Source organism: Apus apus, chromosome 21, assembly GCF_020740795.1.
Source record: "Apus apus isolate bApuApu2 chromosome 21, bApuApu2.pri.cur, whole genome shotgun sequence".
NCBI classification, from domain to species: domain Eukaryota; kingdom Metazoa; phylum Chordata; class Aves; order Apodiformes; family Apodidae; genus Apus; species Apus apus.
The window spans coordinates 7513957-7528797 of NC_067302.1; the positions used below are offsets into that span (position 1 = coordinate 7513957).

Consider the following 14841-nt stretch of genomic DNA (forward strand, 5'->3'; position numbering starts at 1 on the left):
ACTTTGTTAGTTTTGCCTGGGTTTTTTTGTGGTTTGTTTTTGTTTGTTTGTTTGTTTCCTATTGTTGTGACATTGAGAAATAGAAAGGATTTGGAAGGGAAATATATCCACACAAAATTGGAAGTCTTAAGAAAATTTAGAGTAACTTGAATTGTAAGTGTCCAATTTTCAGTCACAAGTAATGACATTTAAACCCCTGTAGGAAATGCAATCCCTGTACTGATGTCACCATTTGGCTTATGATGTGACTGCTTTTGTTTCTGGGCAAGCACTTGAGTGTTATGCTGGCAAAGTGATGATTTACTAGTGAGAGTCTCTTGCTGGTGGCACCTGCTCTGCCTGTCTGCAGGGTGGGCGAGCCCTGGGCAGAGCCACCCTCTCCCTGTGCTGGTTCTGGGGTTTGACGCTGGTCCGTTGCTTTTGGCAGTGCAAGGTAACAGAGTTGTTTCCAGGGGTTTGCCAATTCAGGACAAATAGTCTGTGAACAGAGTGTTTTTGCTGTGGTCCATTAGAGCAGAAGGAGGGTTATTGGGGTGTTGCAGGTGTCTTGTTGCAGTGGAACCCACAGTCCTCAAGCTGCCTGAGCGTGCAAACAGCTTTGGAAGATCTTTCAGTCTAATCAGGGAGCAGGTTGCTGTAGTGAATGGGTGTGGAGCATCTTCCCTGCAGCAAAGAAATGGGGCATTGCTTCACATCTGCTGCTCCAGGGGCCAAAACATCAACTCTTCTTTACCCGAAAGTCGTCATGAGAGGAGTCTCCCTTAGTTAAAATTATGACCTTTTGGTTCCTTTTTAATTGCTGACAAATCTGTTTCTTGTAGGTTTCCTTGTAAATCTCAGATTTGAGTGAGAGAATGAGGTACTGTAAATGAGCCACAGACCTGGCTCTCTAATATTGTTATTTCTTTCCTGTTTATGTGGGATTTTTTTTCTGCAAAGGAGCTGTTTTCCTCTCTGAGTCCCGAGGTGCAGCCAGCACGATGCTGCAGCAGGGCTGAAGTGCTGCTGGAGTGGGAGCAGCACACATTCAGCAGGCAGGGGCACGGAGGCTACAAGCTCAACATGTGGCTGTGTGATGTAAAGGCATCCATAAGTTTCATGAGCATTTATACCCCTTAAAATAGCTGTTTCCACCTAGTCTTTTGGAGGTGGCAGCAGTTTTCCCTTCCATGGTACCACCAGGGACTCTGTTGCCAAGTCTGGCAGCAAAGCATGGCAGACACTGGGAAGCATGTTGCATCTTGCAAATTTTTTAGTGCTTGCAAGGAGTTATTTCTTAGACATCTTATGTAAAATGTTGAAATTACAACTGATGGCTATTATTTAAAATGTGCAGTATTTAAGAATAATTTTAAAGGTGCCAGTGAGAAATGTTTTAACAAGGAGACTAATTTGAAGATAACCAGCTCTGTATAGTAAAAGTAAATGACACCTGATGACCAGATCACCTAGCAGAGAAACCTTCAGCCAAGGAAGGAAACTAGTTTCACCCCTGTTGGCAAGGCAGTGGTTGAAAGAAGGGGCTATCATTCTCTCACAATGATGCCCTCTCTGTCCCTGTTCTGGACTTTCTTGTCCTTGCAGAGCGCTACCTTTTTTCCAGAGGGTTGCAGCTGGCCCATACAGCATCTCCCAGGCAACAAATTATCTTAGTTTTGTTTCGGATCACAGGCAAGCAGTTCTTGGGATGGTAACCTGAGACAATTTGTCCTTGCCAGGATTCAGTCCTTCCCCCTCACATACTGTGAGCTACAGAGCTGTAGTTGCCTTTGCTTGCAAGGGACACCAGCAGCTGTAAAAAGTTCTCTAGATGGAGACTGTCCTTGTGTCCCATGCAAACACCCAGCTCAGGGGAGAGCCTACATCTGGTGGTCGCGACGGTGACAGGGAGGCTGCTGGGAAGAGCTGTGTGACACATGAGTGTCACTGCCATGTCGCCTGTGCCACCATCCTGGCCTTCTCTTAACCACGCTGCAGATGGGTAGAGAGCCCTGACAGGCACAAACCTGCTGGGGTTGCACTGCAGGTTACCTTTCTCTGTCAGTAAATCTGCTCATATGCAAGAGAATAACTACAAATGCTCATGTTTGGGAGACAAAGAATAAAATTGAAAAAGGGAATATTTTTCCCAAATCTTATTTAAAAAATCACTTTGCCCTTTAAGTAACAAGCATACATTAAATAAAACTTGTCTGGTTTATGTGTCTTTTCCTGCTACTGTAAGTCAAAGTTGCTTTATTTGTTAAAAAAACCCTGAAATGGAGCAGAGCGTTATTCAGCAAAAGAGCTTCCAGGCTTTCTGGAGAAGGCAGTTAGTGAGGGATTGGTCTCAGATCACACAGGTTTGCTCTTCTGCAGCTGAGCACAGAATGTGCAGTGGCTGCATTTGTTCCCTGCAGCCAGTTCAGAGGCAAGTTTGGAGCAGCCCCTTATTTGCCTTTGTGTGCAAAATAGACATATAATATCGTAAGTACCTTTTGTTCACGGTTTGCAAAAAAACCTATGTATCAGCTCAGCAATATGAATAGCTTCATCCTCAATTTAAAAAACAGCTGCTTCTAAGGGAAGGAAAAGTGAAAGCTACATCATAGGGCTAGAACTGTAGGAGAACTTGAGGTAAATAGAGCGGAATTCCATTACTTTGCAGTCATGTCTGTACTAAGATGCACAAACCCCAAGAACTAGCAACTAGAGCAGTCAGATTATTTTTTCTTCGTATAGGCTGTGATGTTTATTTGAATTGTAAGATTCTTGTGTGCTGAGCAGATCTGAGATGAAGGTAAATTTGCCTTAGTGTGCAGTTAGTAATTTCCTGTCATGCCTTCATGTTTGAATTCTACTGTACTGGATATAACCTCTAGTTCATGGGGCAAAGAGGTTTTGAAAACATGATTGCTGGGGTCCTGGATTTGTGCAGTTGCATAAGCAATTAAGCTTTTATATGCCCATATAACCCAGCTTGCTGGGTTATATGGGCATAAATCAATTCAGTCCAAAATTAAACTTTCAATCCTAGATTATAATTCTCACACTTATTCTTTTGAACTCCCTTTTTCTTTCTGTAGTAGCCAGGGCATTATACAGATCTCGCTGGGTTTCTGTGTTTGGAAAGTTTTGAACATCCAAGGCTCTGTGGAGCCAAGTTCTGTCTTTTGAGTTTGGCGCATGGATGCATTTTCCCACTTGATCTTCAGGGACAGTTGTTTGTTTCTGGAGGACCCTGACCTCCTGCAGGGCCCTACTCCTTGTGTGTGGTTTTAATTGCAACACTATGTGGTACTGCGAGGCTGTAGTGCACAGAACGAGTATGCTGCAACAGGCAGGTGACACAAAGCACCTTATCCACCCCTCTGTAGTACCATGTACATTTATATATACTCTCTTCATTACTTTCTTGATAAAACCTCATCCAGTTACCATCCCTTCCCATGACCTTTTCTTGTCCATCACTTTGTACTGACATGGGCCAAGAAGGATCACATATAAATGATACCACTTCTAGGCAACAGGCATTTCACTTCTGCCTAGACCAGGTGTGAAGCCTGGGGCCTGGGGGCTGACCACTGCCGGGTAATTTGTTTTATATGGTTGATGACTAGTGTTTATTTTGTGTTCTTGCATTACTGTTTGTTGCCAGTAGGATGATGGTTGATGTACAGTCTCCTCAGTATGTCTAAAAGGCTTATTCAGCCCTGCACAAGGAACAAGTTCTTCATTCTTGCTTAACTTTCTAGTTGGAAGAGGAAAACTAGGGGAATTTGTAGATTTGACACTGGCAGACTGTCATTATGTCTTTTGTCAAGCACCCACTGGCTGATCGAGTTTTTGCCAGGGCTGTTGAGGCTGAGACACCACAAGCTGATGGGAATCATGTACGTTCCCATGATGGGGATTTAGTGTGATCTGATGGTGCTGTGCGGCCTCTGCAGCGGCCTGAGGTGCTGCTGGGCTGGTGTTGTGACCATGAGCTGTCACAAATGAGGAAAGCCTGAAGATTGTGTGCACCCCGATGTTTTTGGTACCACTGGTACCGTAACTGAGCGGGAGCACATCCTGTCAGAAATGGGATGATCTAACATGCTTGAGAGGAGGAGGCAGCAGGAGAGCAGAAAGCAGCTGTGCACTTGCTCCTTTTTAGAGTTGGTAGGAACAGCCGTTGCCCTGGAGAGTGATTCCCACTCCACTGGTCACACCGAAGCTCCTGTGATCAGTCACACTCCCTGAAACTTGGCTCCAGCATCTTTCTTCCTATTATGGTCACCCTGGCCATGTCTGCAGCCGATGCCCTAAGCCCCACATGAGCTTCAGCAGCAGACTTGCTGGGTGCAGGCCACTGCTGCCGCAGGCTCCTGCATGGTCAGTCTTGCACATGGCAGGGGAAGGTACCTGCAGTGTGAGCTTGGGCCAGGCTTTTCTCTCTCTCAGACTGGCAGGGTCTCAGCCACAAGAAATCACAGTTTGAATGTCAGATCAGCAAACCCGCTTGGTTTTCCATTCTAGCATGGAAAATTGGATTCTCCTGCAACTGTAGCCTCATTATAAAGATATTTTTTCTGTAAAGGGTAAAGAAGGGACACAAGTCCCAGTATGCATAAATACTGGCTCAGAGCTTTGTCTTGTTACCTTGTATGGGGATGCTGCCTTGTGAGAGCCTGATGTTAACAGCAGGTTTTCCCTTCACACAGGAAGAGTTTTGGTTTATGTTTCCTTATCTTAGGAGAAAGAATGAGGAATTTAGTACTAGAGGAAAAAAGTCTACAAACTTACTGATGTTCTGGAACCAGAGCAGAGTTTTGGAGTTCCTTAGGATACTTAACTTCTCAGCAGCCCCATCCCTGGTCTGCAGGCACAACAGCTCATGGCCTAGGGGTTTTGAGACTTCTTGTGGAACCAGCCGTGCCTATTGGAAGGTCTGTAAGCACATCAAGGCAAAAAATATTTCCACGTGCAGTTAGCTGACTCTGTGTATGGTCACTCCAAGGTTTGTTGGCCTTTCTGGGAGACCTGGCCAAAAATTTAAATTAAACTTTAAACCATCGTTGCTGCTTTCCATGTCTTTTGAGTATGTCTCGTCTGGCAGAAGTCAGCAGGTACTTAGACCAGGCAGCAGTGGTCATTTTTCTTCCCAGAATCAGTGTTGCTGATGTTACAAGGAAATGTGAAAGTGGGCAGGCTGACACTGGGTGAGATTTCCTTTGTTTAAGAGTAAGAGCACACATTTATGAGACAGTTGTACTTCTGGCACTTATCTTAATCTATATGCAGAGCTGTCAGGAGTCCATGTGATGTGGTTCTGTTCTTTGGATGGAGGGCACCTCAGACATCTCTTCTGAACACTAGGAAACCTTTCATTTGCTATTCTAAGACCATTAAAATTGTGCAGCAATCTAGGTCTACCTTGGGACTTCTCAGGTACTTTAACAGTTTCTGCTACTCCTTCCTCTCAAAGCTGTGGGCCTTTTCAGCAAGGGTGATTCTGACGGTGCTTATTCCATTTGAAATGCAAGGTGTTTCCTTATAACTAGGCTAGCCATTTTGCTAAATCTGTTACAGGAGGTTGGTTTGCCCGTGCTTGGGGACAGGACCGTGGTGCAGCTTGCTGAGCAGAGCTCAGTATATGCACGTGTGTAAGTGCAGCATCCCCATGGTGCAGTTAGGGGCCAGGTAGCCTTACACCCAACTGATTCATTTGACTCCTGACTTCTCTTCTGAGGCTGACTGTAAGAAACAAATTTTCCCTGTGTGTTGGAGAAATGACCTGCATTGTCGTCCCATTGTGCTGGTGATGGGGGAGCTGCCAGGTGAGGTCCGTGGCTGCACTGATGGTCTCTGTGAGGACTTGGTTCCTCACCATCCTAGGGCCCCTTGAGCAGCCCTTCATACTTGGGATTTCCAAGCTTTCAGAGGCAAGACCCGAGGGCAGGAAATGAGTCACTGGTGCTGTGAGCAGGCAGGTGAAGGCTTGATGCAACGATGCTCTGGAAGGTGCTCCGTGCAGGCAGGGCTCTGGCTGCCTTACCTAGTGAAACTCTTGGCACCTTTCTGGCAAGATGCCTGCAGCCTCTCACCCAAAAGCAGGATCTTTAACAGCAGATGGAGAGTGTTGTTCAACTGCACCCAGTCTACAGCCGTGCTTATGGGTTTGAAAACAGAGCAAGAGACTACAGACAGAGGCAGCAGCGTGAGGAGGTGCAGAGGAACCCCCCACCTCAGGAGCTGGCCTCCAGCTGGGCTGTGTGGTGACCCTGAGTGGGTCTGCAGAGGCAGCATCAGGAAATATGGACTGAAAACTTTTCCAGCCTAATGGAGGGGCTGGAGCTGCTCCTCAGAGTAAGCAGCTGGTTTCCCTTTTAGGGTTGACAGCAGGCAGAAACAATTTCACAGAGTCCAGGACCCATAATGGTTCTGGAAAGCCAACAGGAACACAAAGCATTCTTCTCTTCTGACCTTGGAGTGTGTTGAGGACCATCTTCCAAGACCTTGTCCTGGGACAGTTTCATCCTTAAATGGGGAACACTCGCCTGCCCCAGGGAGGTTGTTCTCTCTCCTCTGTTTAGGTGTGAACTGCAGCTGGGTGAGCTGTGCTTAGAGCAGCCCAGGGAAGGTGAGAAGAGGGGGAACCTGACAGACAGTCAAAGGCAGGTCTGCTCCTGTGTCCTGGAAAGATTGTTTCCCTTGGAACAGCTTTATGGGTTACTCTAGGACCACTTCATGGAGCAGCTGGTTGTGACCTGACAACAAACAAGAAACTGGTGTGAAGTTACAGAAGGTTATGGGTTCAACAAATACATGAGCCTTCTTGCTGAAGGAGCTCATTGCCACAGGGATCAACTCAAAAGGCTGGTTAAACTCTGAAGAGATTGCGTGCAGCATCAAGCCTGGCCCTGGACAGTCTGTACTGCCTTCGTTGCATAATAGGTGCCCAGCTTACGGACACTAAAATTAATGTAATAATCTCCTGGGGCTGTTGCTAAGCCATTTGCTGCATTGCTGTGGACAATGACACTGGGGTGGTGTTAGGTGCATGTTACTCTCTAATTAGAAAGTGGACCCTGTGGTGCGTCCTTGACAAATTCCTGACCTTTCTCATATGTGAAGCTATTCTGAGCTCTGTTCCAGACTGATCAGATTTGCATCCTGGAGCACTTTAAATGTTGTTTGTGAGAGGAGCTCTTGTTCCCAAAGCTGTTTGTTCATGGGCACAGGAGAGGAACTGAACTTCCTTTCCTTCATGAGCACAGCTATATCTGTCAAAGGGAAAGGGTAGGCAGTTGGTACTGGGCAAGCAAACACTCTCTTTGCAGCTGGAATCCCATCATTGTAGGGCAACACCTTGGTTAGTATTTGAAGACATTACATCAGCCTAGCACATGGCTGTTGTTTGCAGGGTGGTGCAGACTGCAAAGTATGAGCACATTCTAATTAACATGCATAGTGACTGCTTGTATTGTGCCTGAATTTGAGCCTCAATTAAAGGGTTTTTTAATGCATTTTAAAACTCCACCTCTTTTCTTCATGAATTGGGACAATTTCCAGCTTCCTCATTACAATCACAGTAAGAATTGTGGGGCTTTGTACTATTTATTTTACTCTGTTTCTTTTGTCCCACCTTTCCCTTCTCCATGAACTTGGTCTCCAGCAGTGCCATGTCCTCAGGAGTGAGGATGCAGAGTTTGCTTTGGTGTTGCTGAGGGCATTGACATCCCTGCCCAGCACTGCGTTCGAGACCCGAACAAAGAGAACAGATACCTTATCTAATACAAATAACTCTGAGTAAACTTCCTGGGCCTGTTCTTTTTTCTGTGGAAAACACAGCACAGATTCTGATCCTGGGCAGCCCTTGGGATCTGCTCTGCTGGCAGTCTGTGTGTCTGCTGGCCCACCTGGACACACAACCTGGGAAGCAGGAGCTCAGCTCATGCCACATGTGAGACAGAGACTGGGGAGAAACTCCTCAAAGTGGAGGCAAGCATGGCTTCCTGAGTGGTCTTCCTGGGTGTATCATTTTCAGAGGGTTTATATGGTTTTTGCTTCCTCTTCTGCAGTCACCATGTCATACATCTGCCATGTAAGTGGCACCACGGGCACGCACTGGCACTGCTGGCAAGTGCTTACAACTGGTGGGCTTGGGAGAACCAGCTGCCACAGAGGGCAGTCTTGTTTTGAGTTTGGGGACAGGGGCTCTCAGAGGGACAGTGTCAGGATCAGGCACAGCAGTGCCTCAGGAGGCTGAGTCTGTGTCGCCAGTAAAGTCTGGGGCTTCTCTGTTCAAGTTGTTTTTAGTTCCCTCACATTTTCTGATGTCCTCTGACCCTGTATTGCAGAACCACAGAGATAAAGCACAGGCTGTCAAGCAAACATGGCAGCTCCTTGCTCCAGCAGAACCCCAGTTCCCAGGGCAGGAGCTCTCATTAGAGGCCCTTTATTACAGATGCACCTTGGAAAGTTCCCTTCAACAGGGCTGGTAGGAGGAGAGTTATTAATTTGATTTTCATTCTTTGTCAGAGAGAAAGGTCCTAGGTGGCCTCAGGAAGCAAAGGCAAGTGGGGCAGCAGGGGAGAAGGCGGTGGGTGAGAAGTGGCCAGGAGCCATGGGGCATGTAGGAGCTGCTGCCCGAATAGGACCACTCCATGGGCAGCCCAGGCAAAGGGAAGGGCTGGGGCAATGGGTCCATCCGGCAGCCTGGTGCCTATCCGGCTCCCCTCTGCCACCCTGGTGCCCTATGTGCCCATCCCATCTCCTGTGACAGACTGAACGGGGCTGGGCCTGGGCCTCTGGTTCTAGGGGCAGTGGGTCTGGGGCTGCTGGCTGGTCCCTGGGCAGGCTCAGCGCAGCAGTGGCCACAAGCCCACACTGCTTGCCAGGGCACGCTGAGGAACTGCCTGCAGCCACGTGCGCCCAAGGGCTCAAGGCAGTCAGCAGAGCAGGCAATGGCCGTGGCAGCAGCTGGGCAGCAACAGTGTCTGAAAAGGGACTTTGTTCCCTCCTGTTAGTCACGTAGCCATGTGGGAACACTAGATTTATTCACCGACAGTCCTGTCCGTGCATACCAGGCTTGACAACAGCTGGGAGCTGTGTGTCTTGACCAAGAATAGCCCTGGGGAGCTCACTGCCCTGGGTCAGAGCTATCTGGATGGGCTCCTGCCTGGAGGCTTCCTCCCAGTAAAGGAGACGGACCCAAGGAGGAGGGAGGCAGGGATGCTGGTGGGGAGCTCCCTGCCCCATTGAGTGCTGAGCAGCAGATTGAGCCATCATCACTCTTTCTGAAGTGGGTAGGTTCCCAAAGAAAACTGCAGCGTGTGGCTCTCTGCAGCTGACTGCTCAGATGTAATTCCATAGGCTTGTCTACACTTGACAGCAACCTGTATTATAGGTGTGATTTTGCAAGTGGAAAACTCCATATTTAGGAATAACCAGGTTAAACCAAACAGAAGGAAGATACTCTTATTCTGAAATTAGTGCTCTAAATAAAGCAAGATAGTTCCACAAACCTCTTGTCTGAGAGGGAGACAAGAAGCAACAAGAGATGTCTGATCTTCTGTGTGCAAAACCCCAACACCTCTATTGCTTGTAAAACACCCACCCTCCCCCTGAAGAGTGTTTGTAAGTTGGAGCAACCCGTACAAAATGGTTTGCTGCAATGTGGCTTCATAGCTAGGCACAGCATGGGGTCCCTGATTTCTGCTTCCCTGTGGAGCAGCTGCTTTAAAGTTCTGGAGAAACTCCAGAATTTGAAATGCTGACAGCCCCATCATGCAGAGCATCAGCTCGCAGGCCATTGGGAGGAATCTTGCCGTGCAGGTGTCTGAGTGTGGGTCTCTGAAGGGCTGCGTCAGGGTGGCTGGCTCTCTGGTGTGACAGTGGATGTGCAACCACATGGTGTCTGCATGGTCCTGTTTGTGGTGCCAAATCAAAACTTTTCTTGAAAAAAATTTCTCTCTTTTAGTCATAATTTACACTTTGCTTCCCAGCAAGGAGGCAGACTCTGAGGACCTCAGCTGCTGCTTACCCAGGGTTCTTGTGCTGATAGTGGCTGTTTGCTGGCTTGGTGGGAGATTCATGGTCCTTGTCCTCTGGAGGCGTCAGGGCTGTGTGGGGACATCTCAGACACTGTTAGCTGACACTGACCCAGCATCTCTGCTGATCTCTCAGCAGGTGAAGGAGGCTCTCAGATTGGCACCATGACAGAGTGCTTTGACTGCGACAACTGCAAGGAGTCCTTGTATGGGCGCAAGTACATCCAAATGGACAATGGCCCATACTGCATCCCCTGCTATGATGCCCACTTTGCCAACACCTGCGATGAGTGCAAAGAGCTGATTGGCCATGACTGCAGAGTGAGTGGGGGACCCACAGTGCACAGGGCAGGTCCCTGGGTGCTTGGACCCCTCCTCATCCTGGCTGTCCTCCCCAGGAGCTGTACTATGAGGATCGCCATTACCACGAGCACTGCTTCCGCTGCTTCCGCTGCGACCGCTCTCTGGCCGATGAGCCGTTCACCTGCCAAGGCGAGGAGCTGCTCTGCAATGACTGCTACTGCAGCGAGTTCTCCTCCAAGTGCGTTGCCTGTGAGAAGACAGTCATGCCAGGTAGGAGAGGACAAACTCAAGCCCTGCAGTTTGTTCCTGGTCCCAGCAGTGTTGGCCAGGGCTGCAGGGTCTAACCCCAGGGCAGCAAGGAGGAGAGCTGAATGTCTGCTTTCCTGCCCCACTCTCACTGCATAGAGTGGACCAGGCACTTTGCTTGTCTGGCAAGACAGCGGGATCACAAGTTGCAGCCACGAAAGAAGCCCTGTCTGTTCCCCTTTTTCATGAGAAATTGAGCTGGGGAGGAGATAACAAAGGGTTTCCTGGGCATCTTCTGGTGTGAGCTGACAAGAAGAGAAGGAATGACTGAAGGCATGTGAGCGTCTCTGGAGATGGCTTGAGGCAAGGGAGTGTCTTTGCTTGGCCATTCTGGCACCATCTCCAGATGTAGGTTACAACAGGCATCTCTGCTGCAGCATGTGTGCTGGAGCTTGGGGCATGTTCCTGCAGCCCTCCCCTTGCCTGGAGCCTCCCCTCTCCAGCTGCCTGCTGTCCTGGGGGAGGGCAGGCCCGAGCTGTGTATGTAGGACCACAGTTTGACCTGCACAGCCTCCCATGTACCCTGTGTGTGCATGTGCTGCTCCCTCTGTCACTGTGACCGGCTCTCTCTTCAGGGTCCCGTAAACTGGAGTACAATGGGCAGACCTGGCATGAGCATTGCTTCATATGCAGCAGCTGCCAGCAGCCCATTGGGTCACGATCCTTCATCCCAGACCAGAAGGATTATTACTGCGTCCCCTGTTATGAGACCAAGTTCGCTCCTCGATGCACACGTTGCAAAAAGGTATGTCTGGCCCAATGGCCCAAAGCCCCCGAGTTCTCCAATCCGGGGACACGTTCCCCACTCTGGTCTGGGCCCCACTGGGCTGGCTGCAGGTCAGCATTGCGGCCCGTGTCCTCATGCCACTGTGTCACCATCCTGCACTCTCTGCCCACAGACCCTGACCAAGGGAGGTGTGACTTACCGGGATGAGCCGTGGCACAAGGAGTGTTTCGTCTGCACAGGCTGCAAGACCCCCCTGGCTGGCCAGCAGTTCACCTCCCAGGATGACAACCCATACTGCATCAAGTGCTTTGGGAATCTCTATGCCAAGAAGTGCAGCGCCTGTACAAAGCCCATCACAGGTGAGTAGGGCAGCCCTGGTTATGGGATCTGACCCCTCACAGCAGGATGTCCTGTTTCCGGGTTGCCTAGTTTGAGACTGGTTGCTGTATCCTGCAGAAGGATTGCTCACAGACAGGAAAAGCCAGAGGCTTTCAGCCATAGCTGGAGCAGCAGCTGTTGCAGGGAGTCTGGACCTGCTGTACCTGTCTTAAGACAGGGGAAGCAGGGGGTCCTCTTCTGCAGAAGCCCCTGAGAAGGACTAGCCTCCTTCCTGTCCTCCCCCACTTGACCTTTCCCTTTGCAATTTTGTCTCTTGCTGTTGGGAAGGCAGCAAAGCTATGAATCAGCTGGTGACTCACAGGGGATGACTCTGGCTGAGGACAGGGCTGTTCCTGGGCACTCTGCTTCCCGTCTGGTCCTTATCAGTTTGTCACAGTCCACAATTCCAACCATTGCCTGTAGAGGAAGGAAGCTGCCCATGGAGCCTCTACAGGAGCCCGGGCCTGGGCTGGTGGCAGGATGTTTCTTCCCAGAATTTTATTAGTACTGTCCTTGGAAGAAGCTGCTCCAGGTGAGGCTGCCAGGAGCTCCTGACAGTCACCTCACTTAACTGTGATGATTTATCTTGGCTCCCTGCTCCTCTCTGGGGAGAAAATAATTATTCTGGTCTGAACATCTAAACCCTGCAAAATCTGGTGTGAAATAATTCTGGTCCTCTTCCCCCCCCCCAGAGTGGTGATTTGTGTTTCAGATGTATTTGATGCTGAGGTTGTTTGGGTGCCACAGTGCAGCACTGCATGTGAAGACCAGACGTGCAGATGAACAGGCCAAGACTGGGTCTACACGGGAATCTTGTTCCAGTTTCCCTGGGGATTCTAACACTGCACTCTGTCCCTCCTGTAGGCTTTGGTGGTGGTAAATATGTCTCCTTTGAGGACCGTCACTGGCACCATAATTGCTTTAACTGCGCCCGCTGCAATACCTCGCTGGTCGGGAAAGGCTTCATCCCTGACAACGATGAGATCCTGTGCCGTGACTGCAGCAGTGACCTATGAGCCTCTGAGGGCACCGTGGGGCAGGGGCTTCCTCTATACTTCAGGGTCTTTGTGCCAGAAACCCCAACAACATTTCAGGGGCAGGGCACACAAGGCGCAGGAGATGGGGGCTGACACTGAACCACGGTGTGTTCAGGGGGTTCCTGTGCCTCTCCCTGAAGGCTAGAGTATGCTATGCTATGGCTCTGTGCAGAGTCAAAGCTAAATAAAGTTGAAAAAGGAGCTTCAAGATCCCCCATTATTTACTCTTTCCTTTTGCTTCCTGTCTGACCAGGCACAAGCTGAGCCCAGGGCCCCAGCTGAGTAAAGGACAGCAGCAGTTTCAGTGTTGGGCTGCTGGATCTGCACGCTGGCAGCATGTGTTTGCTCCCTGGCAGAGTGCTGACTTTTCTCTTTTCCCCATATGCTTCCCTTGCTCCGTGTGATATGAGGCAGCAGCTCCTGGTCCATGCAGCTTGGCCATGCTGGCCTGCGTAGCAGATGGCTTTGCCACATAGTTGATCCACATGTGCAGCTGGCCTGTGGTAACCCAGTCATGAAGGGCTCTCTGCCCCATTTGGGAGGTTTGGGGGACACCAGGCTGGAGTGTGACTGGGAGAAAAGCATGTGTCCTGACATCTGTGATTCACCTCTGGATTTCTGTAGCCACCTCACCGTTTGAGGGCCACACCCTTAGCTCTTCACATCTCTGTGGAGGTGCTCATTCAGATGTGGATGAGGAGCTCAAATCACAGGTACAGGGCATTCTGTCCCCACCACCTCCCTGCCCTGTTCCTATCCATCTCGGTTGTGATCTCCCATGGCTGCCTCTGTGGTGTCCAAACTGGAGCTGGTGGATACTGGCCCACTGGTGGTCCCCTGAGATGTGCCTGGCTGAGCCTGGTAAAGGCTGTGCTGGAGACTGAGAGCACCAACAGCTTTATTCCATCTCTCTCACGGGGAGCTATGGGACTGAGCCCAGCCCTCAGCTTCACAGGTAACACTGAAGACTCTCACTTAATTTTGGGAGGGGAGCATTGCCTGCCGGCTGCAGCTGGAGGAGAGGGTCTGTGGCAGTGCAGGACTCCAGAACAGGGTCATCTGAGGGGGCAGGGAGACATCTGGGGTATCCACAGCCTGCTCCTGCCAGGGCTTAGTGTCCCCTTGGCCCTGGCTGGCAGAGCGTGGTGGCTTCCCCAGCCACACGTCTCTCAACGTGTCCCAAACAAGAAGCAAGGCAAAGGTGGTGGCACCTGGGCTGCTCTGAGGAGGGGCTTTGCATATCCCATGTCACTGCATTGGCCCTAACTTTGCAAAATAGGACATCTTGAGCCATCTCAAACTCACGGAAGTCTTTGCCTGATGGCTGAGCTGGCCCTAGGCCCCCCTGCAATGGGATGCTTGTGACTGCCTTGTCTCTACATCCCTTTTGCTTCTCTCTTGCTGGGCCACTTATGCTGATCCTGCTTTCCTGCTTAGGCAGCCATGTGCTTTTCTGAAACCATCTACTTGTGGTTTGTTTTTTTCCTTTTGTACTCTCTTGTCATGAATATCTATCATTTTGTAACCAACAGCAGGATGAAGGGGTTAGTCCCCCCCATCCCCCAGGCTTCACTTAGGAACAGAAAATGTTATGCATGTTGAAGTGTTATTAAGTCTGTATGCAGATCCTTGTTGAACCCTCATTTGGAAGGGTTTGTGCGTTTGCCGTTCTGAGGAGCTTGGAGCAGTCTCTAGAAATAAGTGTCCTATAAACCCCAGCCTCTTCTGTATTTCCTATGGCTTTGCATAATAAACCATTTTAGTGACACTTGCTCTCATGTGTTTCTGGAGCAGCAGGCTCAGGGCAGACGCTGTCTGAGTTGGTGGTGTAGTTCTGGCCTCGCTCCTACCCCGTACTGGAGACGGCTCACGCCTCCCCCTCCCCAAACCACAGACCAGCAGCGGCTGTACCAGTCCCGCGGTCTGTGGCAGAGGACGAGCAGCTCCCTGCTCCTGCTGTGGGGCTGCAGCGGGTTCCTGGTGCCGGGACTGCCTGTCTGTCTGTGCGTGCTGTCTGTCTGGACAGGCTGCTCTGCAGGACGGGCCTGAGCAGGACTCGGCCGGTGCCGGTGCT

The 14841-nt window shown here is 50.0% G+C and overlaps 1 protein-coding gene across 10 annotated transcripts in view; it reads left to right on the top strand.

Moving 5' to 3' along the window:
• Positions 1–14535, top strand: part of FHL3 (four and a half LIM domains 3) — a 28478-nt gene extending 13943 nt beyond the window's left edge. For 5 of the 10 annotated variants that reach the window (XM_051637947.1, XM_051637950.1, XM_051637943.1 and 2 more), the window contains exons 2-6: positions 10156–10337; positions 10415–10589; positions 11201–11370; positions 11525–11711; positions 12595–14535. In XM_051637947.1, the coding sequence (XP_051493907.1) occupies positions 10182–10337; positions 10415–10589; positions 11201–11370; positions 11525–11711; positions 12595–12746 (840 nt within the window). In that variant the 5' untranslated portion in view covers positions 10156–10181 and the 3' untranslated portion in view covers positions 12747–14535. Of the gene's footprint in view, positions 1–313; positions 434–10152; positions 10338–10414; positions 10590–11200; positions 11371–11524; positions 11712–12594 lie in introns of those variants that run through there. The other 5 variants (XM_051637948.1, XM_051637940.1, XM_051637942.1 and 2 more) reach the window with 3 other exon arrangements.
• Positions 14536–14841: the final 306 nt, after the last annotated feature.